Source organism: Canis aureus, chromosome 1 (genome assembly GCF_053574225.1).
Source record: "Canis aureus isolate CA01 chromosome 1, VMU_Caureus_v.1.0, whole genome shotgun sequence".
Taxonomy (NCBI): domain Eukaryota; kingdom Metazoa; phylum Chordata; class Mammalia; order Carnivora; family Canidae; genus Canis; species Canis aureus.
In genome coordinates, this window is record NC_135611.1 from 36,124,449 (window position 1) to 36,148,289 (window position 23,841).

Sequence of the window (23,841 nt, forward strand, 5' to 3'; positions counted from 1 at the left end):
AATGTTGGTAGTGTCAACTCATCTGAAAAGAAGAAAGCCCCAGTTAGGCAGTATACTTTTGTTGTTTAATTGGAAAGTTTGTCGAGTTATTAATTACCCTTGCTGAAACTCAGAATGCTAGAGACACTTTCTCCTGTTGACATCTGGTTACCTATACCCACCACTGATAACAGCATGAACACAGAATGAGGATTTTTTAAAAATTTACTTTCAATTGAAGCATAGTATATAGAATATTGTATTAGCTTCAGGTGTATGACATAGTGATGTGATATTTATATACATTACAAAATGCTCACCACAGTAAGTATAGTTACCATCTGTCGCCGTACAACATTATTGCAGTATTATTGGCTGTATTCCCTGGACTGTACTTTATATTCCTGTGACTTATATATTTTATAACAACCAGTTTGTACTTCTTCATCTCCTTCACCTACTTCTCCCAGCCCATCACCTCCCATGCCTCTGGCACCATCAGTTTGCTCTCTGCACTTATGAGTCTGTTGCTGTTTTGTTTTTTCATTTGTTTTGTTTTTTTAGATTCCATGTGCAAGTGAAATCATATGATATTTGTCTTTGTCTGACTTTCTAAAAAAGATTTTATTGATTTATTTGACAGAGAGAGAAGCAAGGGAAGCAGCAGAGGGCGAGGGAGAAGCAGGAGCAAGGAGCAAGGAGTCTGACGCGGGGCTCGATCCCAGCACCCTGGGATCTGACCTGAACTGAAGGTAGTTGCTTAACCAACTGAGCCACTCAGGTGTCCCAGAATTGTCCCAGGTTGTCTTTGTCTGTCTTATTTCACTTAGCTTGCATTATACCTTCTGTGTCCATTCATGTATACAATATATGCTTTCAGTTTGTATTCTTTCCATATAGTCTTAGTAACTAAAGCATGGATAAGTCTTATATTCTGATTATTAAGATAATAAGTCTAAACTAATGTATTATTTTTAATTTGTATTTATTTGCTAAACAGTAGATAATAATTTCATATTTTTATTAAGAATATTTTGTCTCCTGTGAAATACCTTTCTATATACTTTGCTCGATAATTTGTCATGTTATTTTCTTGCCAGTTGGAGTTGTCTCTGCATATAATATTGAGTACCTATACAATGTTTGTTATATTTTGTGTGAATATTTTCTTCTGTCTTTTGCTTGAATCCTTAATATTTGTTATTCTTTTTTTTTTCCAGAGAGATTCCACATTTTATTTAGTCAAATTTGGTTATCTTTTTTCTTTGAGATTTCTTCCATAGCCTCACATCTCATAGAAAGTTATTTTCCCAGATTACTGATATTCAACTTTTCTTTCCATTAGTGTTTCTGTTACATAACAATTTTGCATTTTTAAGTCTTTGATGTCTCTGAGGCATATTATAGGGTCTCCAGTAAGGATTAGAGAGGAATAAATTCTTGCTGCTCAGTTTTACCAGCCTAGTTGTTTACATTTTTTCCCCTCTATTACTTTTTGGTGGTTGCTTCCTCATATACTAACATTTTATATATAATTGGTCTGTTTCTCAGTGTTGTGCTCATATCCATTAATCTAATTTTTATGTTTGTAAAAAGATTATGCTTTTAATTACTGTCTTATGACAAGTGGTAATATCTGCTAGGGCTTTCCTCAATCCACCAGTGCTATTTTCTTTTCAATTTAGAAAAAAAAAAAACTTTAATCATTTATTATTTGAGTTTTATTTAAGGATCATTTTCTTTTTTTAGAATTTTTTTAAATCCTGGTGGGAATTTTGGATTTAGTTCAGTCAAAAAATTAACTTGGGGAGAATTCCAGATTCCATTTACAAATGTGTCTAGGTGTGCGTTCTAAAGTGGAATCTGTGAAGAGATGGTTATGTGAGAGAGAGAGAGAAAGTAGTAAGCAGGCAGGATTGAGAACTCCTGGTTACCCTCCAGCCAAAATTCACAACATTACCCTGTTAGCATTACCAAAAAGCCCATTTTGTTCTTTTTTCCTGTTTGTTTCTCTCTTTCTCCCTGCCTCCCTTCCTTCCTTGCTTTCCTTACACTTGTCTTCTTTCTGTAGTTTTTAATTTTATCAAACATACATACATAATTAAAGAGTCAAAAAGTTCTATAAAACTAATGAAAAATGAAAGTCTGATGGAAAAAGGTCAGTCCCTTTCTATTTCATCTCACCATCCCCCAAGTCAACTGTATTAACTCTGTTTACATTTTCTTTTATGTTTACTATGTTTACTGATTCTTTTGGTTTTTATATTTATATCTTGAAATAACATACTATTTCTTGATTTTTCCATTTTGGGCATTATCTATTGATTTTCCTTACTGAAGATAATTTAGCTCATTTTAGTCCTCTCTGTTAGAGACACGTACCCCTCTTGTTCCTTTCCCCATCCTTCCAATACAGCAGAATCCCAATTTGAGTTAGATCAGTATTTAGTAATTATAGGCTTATGATTAGGAAAATGCTAATCACAAGAGATCCATGGTTTATATCAGGATTACTGTCCTCTGACTACATAATCTGTTTTAGCTTTCCTGGAGGTTAACTGTCTGCGTTTTTTGTTGTTGTTAATAGTTTAGTTTTATTTATGGTTATAATCTATTCAACCCCAAATTGTCTACATCTCCTCCCAAGGAATTTTGACCCATCAGGAATTTTGAGTTTCATCTTTCTGAAGAGATCTCTCCTGTCATCTCACCTAATCTAGACAGATGGGCTTTCCAGTCACGTGCCAGCTCTTATCTTAGAATTTCCCATTGCCGTCATCCTGGGATGCCCTCTGCCTCTCTCCTCTGCTGGATTTCATGTTAGGATTCTATAGTCTATCTTTTTTGCTTCACTTCCTTGTTTTGTTGGAACACATTCTCCACTCTCTTCCTGAGAAAGGGCATAGGAAATGTTTTTTGATGCTTTGTATAACTGAACATTATTTATTCTACTTCATATTTGATTGATGGTTTGGCTGAGTATAGAATCCTGGGCTGAAAATACATTTTCCTCAAAAATTTAAAGGTATTGTTTCATTATTTTGTTGTTTCCGATGTTGCCGTTTAGAAGTCCAAAGCGTTTTGACTCTTGTTGCTTCATAGGTGTGTTTCTGTGCTTTCCCCCTACCCCACCACTATATGATGTCTTCTCTCTGAAATTATTGTTACGCAGAATTTTAATTTAAAGTAGTGGACCTCCAAATTCTTCATTTTCTCTATTATTTTTCACCTCTTTATTTCTCCTTTGTACTTAATGGAAAAGATCTCTTATTGTCCTGTCTGTAGGATCTGGGTTGGTTTGCTGGACAGTAGGTGAAGGAAGAGGGCTTGAAGGTCCACATTTCATATTAAAAAACATTCTTCTCATCCTCCTTTCTTCAGATAAGTACCTCTCCCTTGGTATAGGTTCAGAATCTAGCCTGCACTCTCATGCCAAGATGGGATAAGGGATGACAGATCCTTTCCTTTTCTTAAAAAGGCTTTAACCAAACTCAGTTGTTACTCCATCACCTCCTTTTTCATAGATACTTGGCCTTCTAATTTGGATTCCTGGGTATTTATCTTATGCTTGTTTCTTAGCTTAGGATTCAAATTTTAAAATATCTACTATGTTAGTTATCCCTCATCCACTTGCTTTACAACTTTCAGAATTTTATTGTTGCTCTCTTCTCTCTGCTCTTTCTCCCTGTTGGTGTATGCCTTTGTGAAAGTTCTTTTAGTAGGATCTTGGAAGGGAGCAGAAATACTATTTACTTTGCCATTTTATCCAGAATACAAAGATCATCTTTAAAAATACAAATGTGCGGGGATCCCTGGGTGGCTCAGTGGTTTGGCGCCTGTCTTCAGCCCAGGGTATGATCCTGGAGACCCGAGATCAGGTCCCACGTTGGGCTCCCTGAATGGAGCCTGCTTCTCCCTCTGCCTGTGTCTCTGCGCCCCTTTCTCTCTCTCTTTCTCTCTTTCTCTCTCTCTTTCTCTCTCTCCCTCTCTCTCTCTGTCTCTTATGATGAATAAATAAAATCTTAAAAAAAATACAAATGTGTTTTCTAGAATAAGCGTGGTAAATTAAGCTACAAGCACATAAGAATGGATATATTCATCAAAAATAGCTATTATTGCCTTAAAAAGCAGAGGCTGGAACATAGGACTGCGATGTTTAAGTGGACAAGTTTGGATTTGCATGGGGTTGGGGCGGGGTGAGAGTCATCTCTGATTGGAAGGCATGTCTAGAAGGAAGGCAGGATAAAATGGCGGTAGCGAAGCTTCTATAGGCCAAGACAGATTGAGGGCAGTTAAGTAAAAAGCAAATAACTATAATCTACAAATTCTCTGTTGATGTTCATGGAGAGTGTGTATATTGACCATCAGGAGTAAAACTATAGGTCTTGCATTTGTTGAGAATTCACTCACTGTGTATCAGGCACCTTAGTGAGGACCCCTTGAGGTTGGTAGTATTATTCCAGTTTGCTCAGAGCTGGGAGTCCAACGCAGGTTTATTAGACTTTGCTCCCTCTTTTAAATACTAAGCTATTATGTCTTTGTATCATAGCTGACACCAGTTACTGAAACTAAGAAACTTTTTGCCTTTGCACAGAAAACCAAAAATGTATCTCCCTTCATTATCTTCGTAGTTCTGTCTTTAAGTGTGTTGAAAATCAGGAAGTTACATAAGTCAGTTTTGTTTCAGCTATCTTTGTACTTTAAATATATCAGAAGCCTATTTCACATTTCTGAATTTTCATTTCTTTCTTCCTATAAGTTTTTTGTGCTGTTGTTGCTTATTAAAAAAAAAAACACTTTTAAGGAACTGAGACCACATTTCTTTTGCTCATTGAGCTAACTTCATCCTCTCATATTGCCTGGCACACAGTAGGTACTCACTAAGTACTTGTTGAATAAATGCATTAAAGTCTCTGTCATAGTAGTCCATGCAAACACATATGTCCTGAAAGATGTGCACAAGAACAGCAACCCCATAGCCTACTTTATGAATGTGACTTAAAGGTTAGTTAACAGGGTGCCCAACTTGGTTTATGAAAATAAAATAAATCTAACATGCCATCATTTGTATGCTGTTATATATAGTTTAGCTAATAAAAGAGATATTTTAATATGATGCTAAAATCTAATAAATGCTCAACAGAAAGTTATGGTATTTAAATTTATGCATTTTACAGTTGGAATGAATCTACGGGGATATTGACAGTCTGTGCATGGGGGAATAGATAAAACTATTCTTTAGAGAATTTTCTACAATCTTGAATAGATAGGAATTTATTTATTGATTCCAATTATGAATGTTACCAAAATAGAAGCTCCCCAATAAGGGAATATGTAAATTCTATTAATATTAAAAGGTCTGTAGGATTACTTTTCAATATCTAAAGGTGTTGATTCTATATAGCACTAAACAGCATGACTACTGCATGGAATGTTTATATTCGGGTAAACGTGTAAGAAATTTGGTCAGCTCCGCTTTTTAGTTTGTTAGTTTTGCTTTGCAAGGAGCTGGTTTTCTTCTTTGACAGGCATAATGTGAGATATTCACTTTGAAATAAAAGTTTTCATTATAAATGAGTTTATTCCCTTGGCCCTCCTTCATATAGTAAATGAAAAACATCCACATTCCTGGGGTTCTGAGTGAATATAGGGCATTAATATTCTGTCCCCTGAGTAATTTAATAATATAGAAATTGCTACTAGAATAGTTCTGTGGTTTTATAGAGTCATTTTATTTTTTTTCATTACATAATTTATTTTATTTTTTTATTTTTATAAATTATTTTTTATTGGTGTTCAGTTTACCAACATATAACACCCAGTGCTCATCCTGTCAAGTGCCCACCTCAGTGCCCGTCACCCAGTCACCCCCACCCCCCACCCACCTCCCCTTCCATCACCCCTAGTTCGTTTCCCAGAGTTAGGAGTCTCTCATGTTCTGTCTCCCTTTCTGATATTTCTCACTCATTTTTTCTCCTTCCCCCTTTATTCCCTTTCACTATTTTTTATATTCCCCAAATGAATGAGACCATATAATGTTTGTCCTTCTCCGGTTGACTTATTTCACTCAGCATAATACCCTCCAGTTCCATCCACATTGAAGCAAATGGTGGGTATTTGTCGTTTCTAATGGATGAGGAATATTCCATTGTATACATAGACCACATCTTCTTTATCCATTCATCTTTCGATGGACACCGAGGCTCCTTCCACAGTTTGGCTATTGTGGACATTGCTGCTATAAACATCGGGGTGCAGGCGTCCCCGCGTTTCATTGCATCTGTATCTTTGGGGTAAATCCCCAGCAGTGCAATTGCTGGGTTGTAGGGCAGATCTATTTTTAACTCTTTGAGGAACCTCCACACAGTTTTCCAGAGTGGCTGCACCAGTTCACATTCCCACCAACAGTGCAGGAGGGTTCCCCTTTTTCCACATCCTTTCCAACATTTGTGGTTTCCTGCTTTGTTAATTTTCCCCATTCTCACTGGTGTGAGATGGTTTCTCATTGTGGTTTTGATTTGTATTTTATAGGGTCATTTTAGATCACATGGTCTATACGTGTTTCTTAAGGGGTAGTACTTGTAGTATTTTGAATAAACTACCTCATGAAGTAAAGTGATTATAGGTAGCAAAGGTATAAAATAATAATTCCTAATACTATGTTTGTAAAATACTTTAAAATATATAGAGTGCTTTTACATGCATTATTTGCATTTAATGGTTTCCTTCATCCCCACCCACACCCCCACCCTAAAAAGATCATTGTGAGAAAAGTAGTGTTACTACCATTTTACAGGTGAGGAACCTGCCACTCAGAGTCATGAGATGTTTTGCTCGATTTTATATAGCTGAAGATGGAAGTGGGGCTAAGACCTCTGATGGCTAGCTGAGCACCCTCTCTCCTATACCACATTTGCTTTCAGGACTCATATCAGTTAGCTGAGGAGCAAAACATCTTCATGCTCCTGTATCCTACTGGAAAGCAAAACAAAGCCCACCACTACTACCAACAGAACTTTACTAATGTGGTGGGGAATAGGGCGGGCTTACCTTCCCAAGACAAGTATGAGGGAGATGTTCAGTGGATGTTTATGGAATTAAAATTGTTAATCGGCTCCCCAAAGAACACCTGGTCACTGACTTCATAAACACTCAATCTTGAAGATACTGGTCCTCAGACTGACTTAGCATTTCTACCATCTCTGGGGTGTGTGGAATTAGGGTCACCATTTTGAGATTCTTTTTTTTAAAGATTTTATTTATTAATTCATGAGAGACAAAGAGAGGCAGAGACACAGGCAGAGGGAGAAGCAGGCTCCATGCAGGGAGCCTGAGGTGGGACTCCATCCCAGGACCCCAGGATCAGAACCTGAGCCAAAGGCAGATGCTCAACCACTGACCCACCAAGGTGCCCCACCATTTTGAGATTCTTAAACATGAAAACAAAACAGAAGGATTCTCTTCCCTTTTAGAACTCCCTTTCCATTTCCAAGTTGTTTTCACTGTTCCTGATTTCACCTGCACCAAAATGTGGATGGTAGAAAGTGCAGTGACACCAGCCCTAGGGACCTGCATCGCTGAGGGATGCCTCTGGCAGGAAGAAACTCCAGAGAACTCCTGTGGTTTACTGTCGAACCATTTCATATGTCAGTGTCAGGATCAATTCAATGCTGTCTCTTAAGTGTTCATGACCTTATAAGATAAAAAAAAGAGTCTGGATTGGTTATTTTATATGGTTATATATATTATATATAGTAGTAGTAGGTGATGTGAAATTTTTTCTTTCCATGTAAAAAAATTCTGTATCATGTGATTTCTCTTCCTCCTCCTTTTTCTTTAAAAAAGAGCATGTTTTGCATTTTCACTCAAGAAGAGATTTCACAATAAAATAATTGAAACAAAAATTATTTAAAACCCCCAATATTAGTGTTCTCTTACGACTGTAGGTGAGATGGGCAATAAACTGTTAGTAGTATGTTAGCAAATGCATTATTTATAATATTAGTTGCTGAATATCCATTGGTTTGAGTGAATTAAAAATTACAGAAGAGACAATAGTATATACAGAGAGCTTACTCCACCAGGCACTCTTCAAAGATCTTTATGTGAATTATCCCATTTTATTTTCTCTACCATCCCATGCAGAAGGTATTTATACTTGGGGAAGATAAAGTAGAGAGAAGAAATGTGATATAAACAGAGCTTTGAAAAGCACCCATCTATTAGGCACTGCCCTCTCTTACTGCTGGGAACTCTGCAAGCAGGGAGGCAGTCAGGATAGACCCAGTGGTTGCAGAGCTGGCTCAGTGCTTATAGCCACTCTGTTATAGTTCCCTGAGCATATGCCGAATTCTAAGCAGACTCTACAACTCTGAAAAGAAGTATCCTGATTGCCTTTAACACTCGGAGAGATTAATAGGACCATAATCAATTTCTGATGTTTCTTATAAACCTAGTTCATGTCCCACTATTTTTTTTTTTTTTTTTTAGTACAATAGCAAGAAACTTCTGTGGTCATCCTGGATGGCAGAGGAAGGTGTGGCATATGGCAGTGGAGTCATGTTTGAAAGTTGCATTTTGTCTGCCCAGTGTTCTTAATTTTGGCAATCTGAACAACAGACTTGTGGCACACTTGAAACCATCTACCTCCATTTCAAAACTTGCTCTTCAAGTTCTCAGAACCTCTTACCAGACTGAAATTAAGCCAAGGTTAAAAGTGCTGTGTCTTTGTGCTGTCCTGCCCCCGCTGCTCAAGAACTCTTACTTAGCACACTGCATTACTAAACAGTTTCTGGCCTTTCTTGTGGAGGCTGCTTGTGTCTGAGATCATCTTTTTTTAGCATCGTTTTTTTTTTTCTTTCTCTTTACTCTGATTATGACCACAATCTTCAAATGAAAGGAAGGCTGTCCTCAAACATGTTAAGAAATACATACTTCTTTTTTGTTTACGTTTTATATTAATGTTTGCATGCAGTATGAACATTATTATATATAATGAATATTATAAATGTACAATCTATTAAAATTCAAGTATGTAAATGAACCATGATCATCAAGTAGGTGACATAGAGCATCAGGAGAATCATTTGGTACATGCTGCTTATGTTTGTGTTTTTAAAATACAAACGAAAAACTTTCATGTTAAATGCCTGAGCATTTATTTTTTTTTAAATTGTGGTTTATCCATGATTCATGTAATTCTCTTAGGTCCTCTTTAAAGAAGGAAGTACAGAGAAATCTAAAGTGGGGCATGTCAATTAGCTTTGTCAGTATAACAAATCATACTGTTATTTGTCACAGGAGGATTCAATGAGGTCATTCATATAAAGCTTCTACCACAGTATGTGGCAGAAAGTAAGTACTGGGTATTTCTTCTGCTTGGCTCACCTGAATTCAGTCACACAGGTTAGTGGTGGGTGACCTGGGAGCTGCCTTTGTCTCCCTGGGGTTCTCATCCTCCAGGATGCTAGCCTAAGCTTCCATGTAGTGGTTTCAGTATTCCCAGCAGTAAGAGAGGGCAAGCCCCAGTATGCTGTGTTTTTCAAGCCTCTGTTTGCATCATGATTTCTATTGTTTTCTTGGTCAAAGCAAGTCTTACAGCCAAGCCCAGATTCAAAGGATGGAGAAGTTGACACAACTTCCTGCTTAGAGGTACAGCTAGAATTTGTGGACCTTTTTGTGCAGTTGAGTATAGTCTGCCTCTGGCAAAGTGTATTCACATTTCTCCTATGCTTCCCCCCCATCCTAGGATTCCCAGAAGTCTCATTATGGCATCAGCTTCTAAGTCCAGAGGCTTATCCATGATCTACATCACATCTGGACACTTCTGGGACTTCTCAGATACACCTCTTTGAATGTGGATACTCTTGATCCTGAGACAATAAAGTAAAAAAAAAAAAAAAAATTAGTTACCTCCCCATACACACCCAACAAATAATGACAAAATATAGGGAAAGTATAACCAAAAGACATAATCCATTAAAACAAAAACTAAAACACATTAACAGGGTACAAATAACCATCACAGTTCCATGGCAGTTCTATCTAGGTCCATGTTGCTAGGTACTCCACTCCTGGGCCAGGGGGTGATTGGTTAGGGCTCAGTTATGCATCTCAGGACTAGTTCACTGGTACCTATTTCTCCAATGCTCTTGGCTCCATCTTCTGAAACGTTCCTCTTTTCCTGTATGAAGTGGCTTATTTCTGCTATTTTTTTTTTAATTTTTTAATTTATTTATGATAGTCACACAGAGAGAGAGAGAGAGAGGCAGAGACACAGGCAGAGGGAGAAGCAGGCTCCATGCACCGAGAGCCCGACGTGGGATTCGATCCCAGGTCTCCAGGATCGCGCCCTGGGCCAAAGGCAGGCGCCAAACCGCTGCGCCACCCAGGGATCCCTTATTTCTGCTTCTAAATAGCTTCTTTAGCCCACTTCCTGCTCCTAGAAAAGCAGGCACACAGAGGCCTCTCTTCCTCTGAATAATTTCTGTCTTGATTTTGTCCTCATCAGGAAAACTTTCTTTAAAACCTTGTGGATTCTTAAGAATCCCATAGAGTCCCTGCCCCTAAAACTCACATCCACATTTCTTTTTTCCAAGACAGATTTCTCTCTCTCTCTCTCTCTACTTTGGGCGGAGTGTCACGCTGCTGTGAGAGAGCCCCTTCAGGCATCTCAGAGCCCCTTTTATCCAGCTGAGAAGGTCGATGAGGCATCACATTAATTTCACAAAGGTCTTTACTCTGAGGCCACTTTTTCCTATAAAAATCTTTCCTTTCATTATGCTGAGTGAAATAAGTCAATCGGAGAAGGACAAACATTATATGGTCTCATTCATTTGGGGAGTATAAAAAATAATGAAAGGGAATAAAGGGGAAAGGAGAAAAAATGAGTGGGAAATATCAGAAAGGGAGACAACATGAGAGACTTCTAACTCTGGGAAATGAACTAGGGGTGGTAGAAAGGGAGGTGGGTGGGGGGTGGGAGTGACTGGGTGACGGGCACTGAGAGGGGCACTTGATGAGATGAGCACTGGGTATTATTCTATATGTTGGCAAATTGAACACCAATAAAAAATAAATTTATAAAAAAATATTTCCTTTCAACTGAAGAGACTGAAGGCAAACGGTTTTATTTTCCAATCTTGTGAATACTGGCTCTATAAAATGCTTATAAATTAGATCATGTTTTAGCACATCTGTCTCTTGCAGAACCTTATATGCAGCTAGAGGCACTCAACAAACACTTTCAAGCCTTCTGCCTGGAGACCTTTGCAGCTGGAGCCAGCATTCACTGTGTGCATTTTCAATTTTCTGTGCTGCTACAAATACTGCCTTGCTGCTACATAATACGTGTTGCCTTTCCCCCAACTGCTGCATGGTTTTCTCATCACCTTCCCTACCTCCACTAACATTTTGAATGCCATGTTCCCAATTTTTGCTAATAGCTACCTCCCTGCTTTCACCTGCTGTCTGGTCCCAAAGCCATTGATGAATGTTTTAGGTTTTTGTTATGGCAGCGTGCTACTTGTAGTCACTAATTTCTGTACCAGTTAGTTTTTGCTGTGTTGTACTGCAGCTCCCTGTGGCGAGCCCTCTTGCACAGTGCCTTATGAGACTTGCTTGCATCATCATATTTGCTGATGTCCCATTGACCAAAGCAAGTCCATTGACCACAGTCAAATTCAAGAAGTTCAGGAATAGTCATATATACCTCTTGATTGAAAAAACTGAAAAGAATGTGTAGTGAATTTTTGTTTCAACTTTCCCCAAAAGAGTATGTACAAATTTGGAGAGAAAGAGTGAGGGCACTTGGGAGGTCAGGTCAAGAAAACAGGATGTGAATTGATGGTCATCACATCATGGAAATTAACAATTTGATGCTTTCATAGTTCAGAGACTATGTGGTACTAAAATAGTAAAATTAATAGCAATTATTTATTGAGGTTCCTTTATTGAAGTTCCAATATATGCCAGGCTTATTTTAGAATCTTTTTGCTATAAATGGAAACATCTTTCATAAGAGTTTCCCCCTTATTAATAGCCATCTCTTCACCATTATTTGTAGGTTACTTAAATACAATGAGCTTCTCTTTCTTCATCTTTAAAATTAAGGCATATAGGTACAAGAGAATCACTCAAGTCTTTTTCTGCTTCTCTGATTTTACTTGACATAATTATTGGGTTGATTGAAAAGGGAACACAATAAATAGCTTCCCCTTTACTCATCTGATTTCCATACCAATTGAAATAGGAAAAAGCAGTCAGAGGCCAAAGTGTTTGTTACCTTTGTTACCAATAAAGACAAGGTTGGAGGAAGTGGCTTCATTGAAGGGGGACTGTGCTTTATGTCTCTGAACCTAGAATTAGATGGACTTGCCCTCTCCAGCAGCAGACATCTCCACTTGCACCCAGGAGCAGAGCAGAGGAGAACACGGGTTCTTGGTGGCAAACCAACTTTCAAAAAGAAGAGGGAAAAAGAGGCTGGGCTGCCACAAGTAATTTCTCTTTCCAGATTCACCAGTCAGATAAGCAACTCTATGTCCTTTGGCAGGAGGAAGTGGAGAGAGATGTCTATAGGGAGGGAAATGTCAGAGTGGTGACAAATATTTGTTCTTAACAACACTTACATCATATACCCTGAACTCTCCTCACAGCTTCAACGTCGGATTGAGTGGACAGAACATGAACATAGGATCTGGACAGATGTAGGCTACATCCCAGCCTTCTCACTTGCTAATGAGATGGCTTGGATAAGGAACTTAACTTTTCCAGGATCCAGTTATTAGTTAATTGAAAATTTTGTTACCCTCCTCACATAGTTATTGTGAGATTGTTGACGGATTGTCTGTCAGTTGTCTGGCACAGGGACTGGCTGGTATTGGACACTCAGTTTGTCACTGACATTTGTTTTTCCTTCCTTGCTTTACTTCATAGGTTTGATTCCAGAGGGTTGCTGACCTACATGTAGCTTTCCAGTATTAAATGTTTGGCTTTTATATAATTTCTTTTTTTAAGATTTTATTTATTTATTCATGATAGAGCGAGAGAGAGAGAGGCAGAGACACAGGCAGAGGGAGAAACAGGCTCCCCGCCGGGAGCCCAATGCGGCACTCGATCCTGGGACCCCAAGATCACGCCCTGGGCCAAAGGCAGGCGCTAAACTGCTGAGCCACCCAGGGATCCCCATGTAATTTCTTACCTAATTTCTGTTACCAATGTAAAGGGAATGAGAGGAATATCCGTAGCAGTAGCAGTATATAACCTTAGTTATAAGGTAAGGTTTGACATTTTAACCCTGAGGCAAGAGAAACATTTGAAAACAAATGCAAGTGTACCACATGGTTCAGTGATGTTAATAATGACAAACTGAGTCACCAATAAATTGTATCCAAAGTCCCCTCTTTGAAGAAGAAAAGTACATCAGTGCATTTTATTTTTTATTTTATTTTATTATTTTTTTTAATTTATTTTTTTATTGGTGTTCAATTTACTAACATACAGAATAACCCCCAGTGCCCGTCACCCATTCACTCCCACTCCCCACCCTTCTCCCCTTCTACCACCCCTAGTTCGTTTCCCAGAGTTAGCAGTCTTTACGTTCTGTCTCCCTTTCTGATATTTCCCACACATTTCTTCTCCCTTCCCTTATATTCCCTTTCACTATTATTTATATTCCCCAAATGAATGAGAACATATAATGTTTGTCCTTCTCCGACTGACTTACTTCACTCAGCATAATACCCTTCAGTTCCATCCACGTTGAAGCAAATGGTGGGTATTTGTCGTTTCTAATGGCTGAGTAAGTGCATTTTAGAAGAGGATTTCCAACAAAAATGAATGAACACCTCTCATCCTCTCATATTTGAAGGGAGAAGACTCACTTAAGTAAAGGTCATTTACAGGGAAAAACCTGCATTGATGACGTTGGGTAACAGATTTTTCTGCAATCATGTACAAATTATCAGCTAGAAATAATAATTTGTTTCCTTGAAGAACTGAAGAGGAGTAAGCAGCCAACAGGATGAGAATCAGTGACTCACAAGACTTTGTCTCAGCGAAAGAGGAAGAGGAAAAAAAATCTAAAAATTCTGTGGGATGGTCCTCAGCTGCTATTATGAGTTGGGAAAGAAAAGGCCATTAATGATTCTTGAAAACTCTACTGATTTCCTTTTTTTAAACAAAATACCCTGTGGAATATTTATAAAATATGAAAGTTTAATCAAAGACATATTGGACTAAACATTTATTCCCCACAATGTTTTCTTTCTACATTGGATTCCTTCTGTATTTTGCTTCACATTCCAGGGCCAAAGCCAAATCAGATGTGGAATACAGTAACTGGTTCTTGTTTGTAAATCCTCATACAGATAAGAGTGGAAAAACTTGTATAGACAATTCAAACCTTGACCCTGGAATTCTATTACCTTTACTCTTTCCCTTACCAACCTCATTCATTAGCCTTTCTTCTGTTATCACTTCCATGCTCCTGGCTGTAAAATTTCTATTCCCAAGATCAGTGCTAGGTTATTTCAACAGTTGAGTCAGTCTTAACTACAGTAAATCTTTGTTATAAGAGAATTATCTATGACTGTTAATTCTGTGGACTTTTGGCAAATTGCGATGAGTTACTCTTGTCTGATAGGGTAACAGAGGCTCTAATAATGAAAGCTTTGCAATGTTGGGGAAATTCTGATGTGAGGAAGTTTATGAGAAAGAAGGTAATGGTTCTGATGTTGCAAAAGTTTCCATGAGTTCATTCAGATCTAGGTTTTTAGATGCTAATAATTGTTGCACATATAAAACCTTGATTGGGGAACAGTATGGTCTGAATGCTTGGGTCCTTCAAAATTCACATGTTGAAATCCTAACCCCCAACAGGTCTTTGGAAGGCAGTTAAGTCATGAGGGTGGGGTGCTCATGAATGGGGGTAGTACCCTTATGAAAGATGCCCCGGAGAACTTGCTTGTTCTTACTGCATTATGAGCACACAGAGAGGAGACAGCCATTTATGAACCAGGAAGCTGGCCACTATCAGATGCAGAACCTAACCATGCTGGCACCCTGATCTCAGATTTCCAGCCTCCAGAGTTATGAGAAATAAATTTCTGTTGTTTATAAGCCACCCTGTTTGTGGTATGTTATAGCACCTCAAATGCACTAAGACAGGGAATGGTTTGCTAGAAGATTAAAGATTTCTCCCCGCCCCCTTTTTTTTTCTTCAAATTTTGGTTTAAATTCTAGTTAGTAGCTACAGTGCAATAATGGTTTCAGGAGTAGAATTTAGCAATTCATTGCTAACATGCAATACCCAGTGCTCATCAGAACATGTACCTTCCTTAATATCCATCACCCATCTAGCCTATCCCCCACACACCTCCCTCCATCATCCCTCAGTTTGTTCTCTATCTTTAAGAGTCTCTTATGCTTTGTTTTCCTCCCCCCGCCATCTTCATCTGTTTTATTTCTTAAATTCCACATCTGAGTGAAATCATATGGTATTTGTCGTTCTCTGATTGACTTATTTTGCTTAGCACATAATACACTCTAGGTCCATCCACATTGTTGCAAATGGCAAGATTTAATTATTCTTGATGGCTGAGTAATATTCCATTTTATAATGGTATATAATATATATTACATAAATATAATAATGGAGTATGTCACAGGAAGAGTAAAGATTTCAAAGCCTTTATCAGGGAATCACTGGAAAAAGAATCTAATGTAGCTTTATGGTTTACAGATGGGCTCAAGTCAGTTTTTCTGGATTCAGGCCTCAGCTCCACATTTATTAAGTGTGTGACATTAGGTAAGTTGCTTAATTCATTAGGCTTCAAATTTCCTCTCCTGTAAAACAGGGATGACAATAGGGCCTCATAGGGACTGCACATTCTTAGCACTGTGTTGGATGCTCTACAAGTACTGATATAGCTGATCAATGTAAGCTCTAGAGCAGAATGTATAGGCTGATGAGTAGAGGAGTAGCTACTTTGATTTACAGTGCATATCTGCAGGATGCATCTGAAAGCATATTGCTGCAAGTCAAGTTCTTACTTCCTACTGCCCACTGGCTGTTTACTGGCCATGCATACGGGATTGCCTTCTCTTCAAACACTGGCTGAAAAATCTGATTGAGGGAACTGAAAAGTGAAAGTTTCAGGAAGCATCAAATGAATAGAGTGACTAAAAAGTGGAGGCTATCTGCTCTTTTAGATTAGATTCCCCGAAAAATGCTTTGGAAAAACTTCTGGTTTTGCTTTAGCGAAGAGGGGGAAAAGAAATATTTCTAGCCTCAGACTTGTATAATTATAATTCATCTCTACTAACACTCCTCAGACTTTCAGATTGTGCCTTGAGTGAACCGCAAGAAATTAAACAATTAAATGTGTTCTTGCCAGTGCACTTTGGATTCGATACAACTTTTTTTAAAATTAACTTTAGAACAGTAAGAAGATAAATCTTTTTAGGAACTCTTTCTATTTTAGCCTATAATTTTCAGAAGCTCAGAGAAGGATTTTTACCTCTTCGATGTGTCATTTTTTAAATCAAGAAACAGGGCAGAATGCCAGGTTTTACTCATTTGACTGAAATTATTATTTGTGGATCTGAATCAACCCGTTTGTGAAAGTACACTTGTTGTGTTCCTATGCTGTGTCCTGGAAGGTAACTAACTGCTAACTTACCATGACATGGGACCTATGGGACTTCCTGGCCCCTATGAGACTCTCCTGGCAGGAGAGTCAAGAAGGGAGTACTCAGGGTGACCACACAGGGCTGTGCAGACTGTGCCCAGTACAAGGGTTCACTCGCCACGAAGATGAGAGCGACTGGAAGCCCATCCCATACCCAGTTCTCCAGATGGAGATGCTGTGCCCTGATGCAGGGCCGCATCACTCAGAGAAAGGGGCACCCTTCTAGCATTCACAAGAATGTCATATGGACCCTACACAATGGCTCTTAAGGTTCCATATGGACCAGTGGTGGGCCTAGACATAAAGACACATTCTGATTTGTAATCATCATTTTATGTTTACAAGACTTAAAGTATTGCCGTAGAATCAGGACATAGGAGATACAGATTATACAATCAGAAAATGAGAATATGGACACTTCATTATTGAAGTAAGGGAGTCAAAAGTCCTCATTTGGAGCATCTATTATGGGGCTGGATCTTTTTAGTTTCATTAATGGCTGATGACTTTATACAAAGCCTATATGTGTGTGTGTGTGTGTCTCTCTCTAAATGTGTTTTTTTAGTTCCCATTGAAGCAAGAATCCTAAACTTTCTGAACTCAAGTAAAGAAGAATAAAGTTTCTTTCTTTTTTTTTTTTAAGATTTTATTTATTTATTTATTCATGAGAGACAGAGAAAGAGAGAGGCAGAAACACAGGCAGAGGGAGAAGCAGGCTCCATGCAGGGAGCCCGACATGGGATTTGATCCCAGGTCTCCAGGATCATGCCGTGGGCTGAAGGCAGCGCTAAACCACTGAGCCACCCAGGCTGCCCAGGAATAAAGTTTCTAAAACATTTCTTTGTCATAAATACAGAAAGGGAGGTCCTTCCGTGCTTTTGGATTTGTTCACCTCCTGTAATCTACAAGTTGATCTTTGTAATAAACCTCACATGGTTGACACATTTCCCTGCATTGAATTGTGTATCCCCACATCTGAAGCTTCTCACTACTTGTAAAAATACTTTAACATATTGCTGTGAAACAAAGGAAGTTTTTGTTTTCTGGGAGTAGGTAAAATTTGCTTAATGTATGTATTGCTTAGGGACCCCTGGGTGGCTCAGTGGTTGAGCGGCTGCCTTTGGCTCAGGTTGTGATCCCGGGGTCCTGGGATTGAGTCCCACATTGGGCCCCACAGGGAGCCTGCTTCTCCCTCTGCCTATGTCTCTGCCTCTCTCTGTGTGTCTCTCATGAATAAAATAAATAAAATCTTTCTAAAAATGTATGTATTGCTTAGTGTATAATAATACATAGATTATATAAAGACCTCCTTTTAAATTCTCTCTTTAAAGACCTTATCTCCAAATAAGGTCTTGCATTCTTAGGTGTTGTGGTTAGAGCTTCAATATATGAATTTGGGTGGGTGATACAATTTAGCCTATAACAATGTATGAGCATTTTTGTTCTTGTTTCTCTTAGAGTAAGCAAGCATGAAGTTTCTCTTTTACAATCAGAGATATGACCATGTGTTCTGTTTACAGCTAGTTCCCTTAGAAGCACAGAAGAGCTTTCGTGGTTGTTCTTTGTAGCACCGGGCATATGGGTTATTTATGTATTCAGACCCCCACTCATTGACCTTCTGAGTATGTGCAAACCTGACTTCTGAATCTTTCTTATCCTGTCTTTCTGAATCTTTTCCTATCAAGTTTGCTCATGAAGACTGCCCCCCAACCTGAGGACTTTTATAAGTTGTCCAGAATTGCATTATGTTTATAAATAAGAAGCTGTCATGATAGTTATCTATAGCATGGGTCACAAGTTTGAGTGTACAGTGGAATCACCTGAAGATCATCCTAGAAGTACTGAGTCAAAAACTCTAGGGACCCAAGCATCTTTAGTGTTTGCAGCTCTCCAGAAGATTCTATTGCCTCCTAAAGTCTGGGAACCTCTGAGCTACCATCAGTTCTCTGTTCCTATTTTTCTTTGTACATAAACTAATTGCTCAATGAAAGAAGGTTTATGCAATTTTCCCTTTCTTCCTTGTGGGACCTTGTTCTCAGGACAGATGATATGCATGCCTGAAAAAAAAATTAAAAGCCACAAGATTTCTGGTAGTTGGTCATAAAATTTAGTTTGAATTTTTCATCTTATGTAACTCAAAGCAGGATTTACTTTAGCAACTTTATGAATATAATTTACTAAAATGTATTAGATTATTCTTTACCATACTGAGACAGGATGGTCAATAGAATTGTTTAATTTTTCCTTCTCATTTATTGTAGTTTCCTTCCTTAGTATTTCACAGTATAAAATCAAGCTACTGGAGGTATAGGTTAATTTGATGTTCTTTTGGTGCCTACTTCTGTATTTTGGTATAACTACAGCAAGGAATACATTTTAACCTTTTGAGGCGAGATTCTTAGAAATAAGCAGCTTCTTGGTTGACTTTTTTTCCTCTATTTTTTATATTTATATTTTATTTTTAAAGTTTTTCCCCAAATTTTAATTTAAATTCCAGTCAGTTAACATAAAGTGTAATTAGTTTCAGATGTAGAATTTAGTGAGTCATCACTTACATATAACACCCAGTGCTCATCACAAGTGCCCTCCTTAATACCCATGACCCTCTTAACCCACCCTGCCACCCACCAACAACTCTCTGTTTGTTCTCTATAGTTAAGTGTCTGTTTCCTGGGGGTGCCTGGTGGCTCATTGTGTTGAGTGTCTGACTCTTGATTTCGGATCAAGTCACGATCTCAGGGTCCTGGGATTGAGTCCTGCATTGAGCCCTGTGTCAAGCTTCCTGCTCAGTGGGGACTCTGCTTCTCCCTCTCCCTGTGCTCCTCTCCCCTGCATGCCCTCTCTCTGTCTCACACACATAAATAAATAAAATCCTAAAAAATGATTCTTTATATATTTTGGATACTAACCCTTTATCAGATATGTCATTTGCAAATACCTTCTCCCATTCGATAGGTTGCCTTTTAGTTTTGTTGATTGCTTCCTTCTCGGTGCAGAAGCTTTTTATTTTGATCAAGTCCCTGTAGTTTATTTTTGCTTTTGTTTCCCTTGCCCTGGGAGACATATGTAGTAAGAAGTTGCTGTGGCCCATGTCAGAGAGTTTACTGCCTGGGTTCTCCTCTAGATTTTGATGGTTTCCTGTTTGACTGGCTTTCTGTTGTAGTTTTCTGAATGCTCCCTGGCAACCAGGAGACCTCTGGGTCAGTGGACCTACTAATCTGGGTTGGGCTGGGTCAGGCAAGGTTGGTAGGAAGGCAAGGTAAAGGCCACCTTCTTGTTTATACCTCCATAGAGAATCTTCACTTCCCTACACTGTTCCTTTCACTCCCCTTACCTGATTATGGACTTGAGCCTTCAAATGAGCTTAGGCCTGCACTTGATTTAGGATCCATGCCTTTATGGTTTTCAGGTCTTGAGAAGGAATAACTATTTCTGAACATCTTCCAAGGCCATCTTCTGTGTGATTGAAGTGTGTTTTTCTCCTGATATTATAAATGAGATGATTCCCCCATGGCTTTTTCATGGCTTTAGGAGTGCAACCCAGAGCATGGGACCTGTCTAGGACTAGTGAGAGACCAACAAATGGGTTCCTAATGTTGTGGTGTGTGGTGCTTTACCTTAACCACCTGTTACCTTGTAGTGCCTCCTAAGTCTTGGTCAAGAAGCAAGGATAACACCTGTTCTTACCTTGTTCTCAAAATGTATACATTCTCTGTACTATTTACCTGATGTGTAGTAGAATATATTGGATACTAACCTAACCAGATAGATACAGCTCAACTCCATACCAGCTAACTAATGTATTTTGTCCACGTCACATAAGGCATTAAGACATATGCATTGCAATCAGTTGCATGTCTTAAAGAAGGATGTTAAGGGTTTAGTCCTTTAAGCGAATAACATTTATAGCTTTGTGAGATTTTATTTAATTATAAAATCTACATGGGCATCATAAAAATTTTGGAAAATACATAAAAGCACAAGGAAGTAATTAAAACCATTTATAATTCCACAATTCAAAGAAAACAACTATTAACATTTTGATGTATATTATTCAAGTCTTTGTTTCAGCATGTATGTGTAGTACCGCTACATGTTCTCTTTTCCTTACCTAGCTTTTCTACCTAAGATGGTATTTATACTTTCCTACCATTCGGTAGCCTTCTAAACTGTGATGATTTAGCAGCCAGTACCTCATTTTTTTACATTTAAAGCATTTCTGAATTTCTGTAAAAACAGCATGACTATGGAACTATTTACAGCAATGGGCTTCACACACATTTGCATATATATTTTAGAATAAATGTACATGGGGCAAAACAAATACACATTTTAAAAATACATGTTGCTCACCTCCCCTCCAGGAAGATTCTATCAATTTGCTGTCCTACCAGCATTTTTTCAGAGTTCTCAGAATCCTCACCAATTTTAAACAGTATTGTTATTTTTTAAATCCTGGCAATTTGGTAGGAGGAAAAATTGCAGTGGTTAAATTTGCATTTCCTTGTTTAATAGTGAAATCCTTCATGACTCTCTTTTATATATTTATTGAAGAAGTTTAGTGTAGTGGCTAAGTAGGGCTGCTCTGGGGCCCAAGTGTTCACTTCCTGACAACCATGGGTAAATTCTTTAATCTCCCTCTGCTCACGTACCAGCTCTGATAATGACAATACTTACTTCATGGAGTCTGTATGAAGATTAAAGAGGATATCACATGACAAGTGCCTAGAAAGCAGTTGGTATTACAGTAAGTACCTGATATGTATCAGCTACTCCTCTAGCATTTAGCTTTCTTCACATATGAATTGGCTTTTCATTGTCTTTGGGCAAGTGGTTTTGTTTAGTTTTGTTTTGGCAGGAGGTTTTGGTATATTAATTAAGTCTGTTAACCCATTGCCTGCCTATGTTGCAGTTTCCCCCAATTTGTGGTTTGCCTTTAGATTTTGTTCAAAGTGACAACATTTTTGGGCATCAGGAAATTCAGGCTGGGGGATGGCATAGTTGTCGTCCAGCCTGGATCTTTTTTTCTGCCGCTCTGTCTTGCCTCTAGGAGAGTCACTTCCTTATCATTGAGAGGTTCTGGTATTGATTCTTGTCACCAGAGCAGAAATGGCATTTTAAGCAGGATGTTAAAAATCATCATCTTGAATAAAACCTCTGCTTAATTTATGTAAATAATGATCATAGCAGATGAGAGGCCATGGTTAATATTTCACCACTTGCCATTTATCACTAAATCCAACTTGTCAGCATTTCATGGTGAAATAAAATTAATTACTTCAACTTGAGAGAAGCTTTAAATTTGAGATTAAGATCCCTCATAGATTGAGTATCCGTTAAGTGCTACTATATTTTCCTTCTTTCCTACAAATTATGTAGTAGAAAGAGAATCTTTCTAGCCACAAAATCTTGTGCGTAAGGGGAAAATGTTCATTATTTTGGCATATATACATGCTACTAAAAATGAAAGTTTTTCACTTCCCTGGAAAAAATGTGGACATAGAAAATATTATTTTACTTCGTATGTAGAGACAAATTAGAACAACCCTGATCGGGGGATCCCTGGATGGCTCAGGGTTTAGCGCCTGCCTTCAGCCCAGGGTGTGATCCTGGAGTCCCGGGATTGAATCCCACGTCGGGCATCCTTGCATGGAACCTGTTCCTCTGTCTGTGTCTCTGCCTCTCTCTGTGTCTCTCATGAATAAATAAATAAAATCTTAAAAAAGAAAAGAAAAGAAAAGAACCATCCTGATGAAAACATGGGAATTCTATATTGCAGATAACACCTGAATGTATACACAGATGCACAATTCCACTATAAAAGTAGTATCTGTGTTCATCGGTGTGTACATCTGATCCAGATCCAGTTTATACTCCTCCAGTTTATACTCCTCCCTGATTTGCTGAGTCTCAACTACCCTCTAGTTCTTGGCTGTCTGATCAGAGAAGAACCAAGAGCCCAGCTCCTTCCTCTGTCACCTCATCCCCTAACACTGCTATCTTTCTCAGCCTTCTGTGAGGACCAGACTTTGGCAAGGCCTCCGTAACATCCGCTGTGCTGGAGGCCGCCACAGCTCCAGGGTGACCTCTGCACCCACAGAGGCTTAGGTGCCTTTATGTCTGGTTTCAGAGAAGCACCAGGTCACGATGGGCATAGGACTTGGTTTCCCCAGTGGCTGCCCTGAGGATGTGGAATACACAACCTGAAAGTGTACCGAGGTTTTAATGTCCATTGGATGAAATTTGACAAGACAGGAGACAGGAAGGAACCAATAAATAAATAACTCCCTTTTTCTCATCCTTGTGGACTATTCCAGGTCTTTCTGGTGACTTCTTGTGAGACTAAGCAACTGTTGTCTTGTGACGCTGAAGCCTGCTTAGTACTTGTCTCAATTCTTTCCCACCTCACTTCCGTTTTCTGCCTCACCTTGGTGGCCCTGGGATTATATCACTAGTAATAATATGTTGGCCCATAAAATTTGCTTCAGACTCTTTCTTGGGAACTGAGGTTAGGCAGCATCTGAGAGCCTTCATATGCATTTAAATGAATATTGTATATTTAAGTAAGGTGCTTAGCATTCAGATGTGAATAAAATACCAACATGTGCATAACAACAACAACAAAAGTACAACTATTGTTACGGTGTGATGGTTAAATGGAGTATGTTCTGTTACTGCTACTAGGGTTATGTGTAATTGAAATTTTCCAGGGGTGCTTGGGTGGCTCAGTCGGTTAAGTGTTTGCCTTCGGGTCAGGTCATAATCTCAGGGTTCTGGAATTGAGCCTTGCGTCAGGCTCCCTGCTCAGCCGGGAGTCCGCTTCTCCCTCTCCCTCTGCTGCTCCCTGTACTTGTGCTTTCTCTCTCTCTCTCTGTCAAATAAATAAATAATATCTTTAAAAATTTTTTTTCTATTAAAAATTTTTCTTAAGTAGTTAATGCTTTTTGCCACTAGGGACCTTGGGAAAAACTGAACGCCTTTCATTTCTGACTCTTCATCTGGTTCTGCTATGTGATTGCTGCCTAGATGGGTATGTTTCTGCTCACTTCTCCTACTTATTAAAATCACATTAAACACTTAACTACTTTATATCTCTTTCACTTTTAATATCTTCCGTCAGAATATATTTTCAGATTTCCTCCCACCCCCAAAACAGGCACTCAAACTGAAGTCT

General features: G+C 38.6%; 1 protein-coding gene across 15 annotated transcripts in view; it reads left to right on the forward strand.

Moving 5' to 3' along the window:
- STX11 (syntaxin 11) overlaps positions 1–23,841 on the forward strand; it is a 44,885-nt gene that overhangs the window by 18,194 nt on the left and 2,850 nt on the right. For 4 of the 15 annotated variants that reach the window (XM_077895795.1, XM_077895787.1, XM_077895800.1 and 1 more), the window contains exons 2-3: positions 623–731; positions 23,622–23,697. The exons of 5 other annotated variants lie outside the window; for them this stretch is intronic. In XM_077895795.1, coding sequence (XP_077751921.1) covers positions 23,694–23,697 — 4 coding nt within the window. In that variant the 5' untranslated portion in view covers positions 623–731; positions 23,622–23,693. Of the gene's footprint in view, positions 1–622; positions 781–21,216; positions 21,415–23,621; positions 23,698–23,841 lie in introns of those variants that run through there. 6 more of the 15 variants (XM_077895812.1, XM_077895811.1, XM_077895821.1 and 3 more) reach the window with 3 other exon arrangements.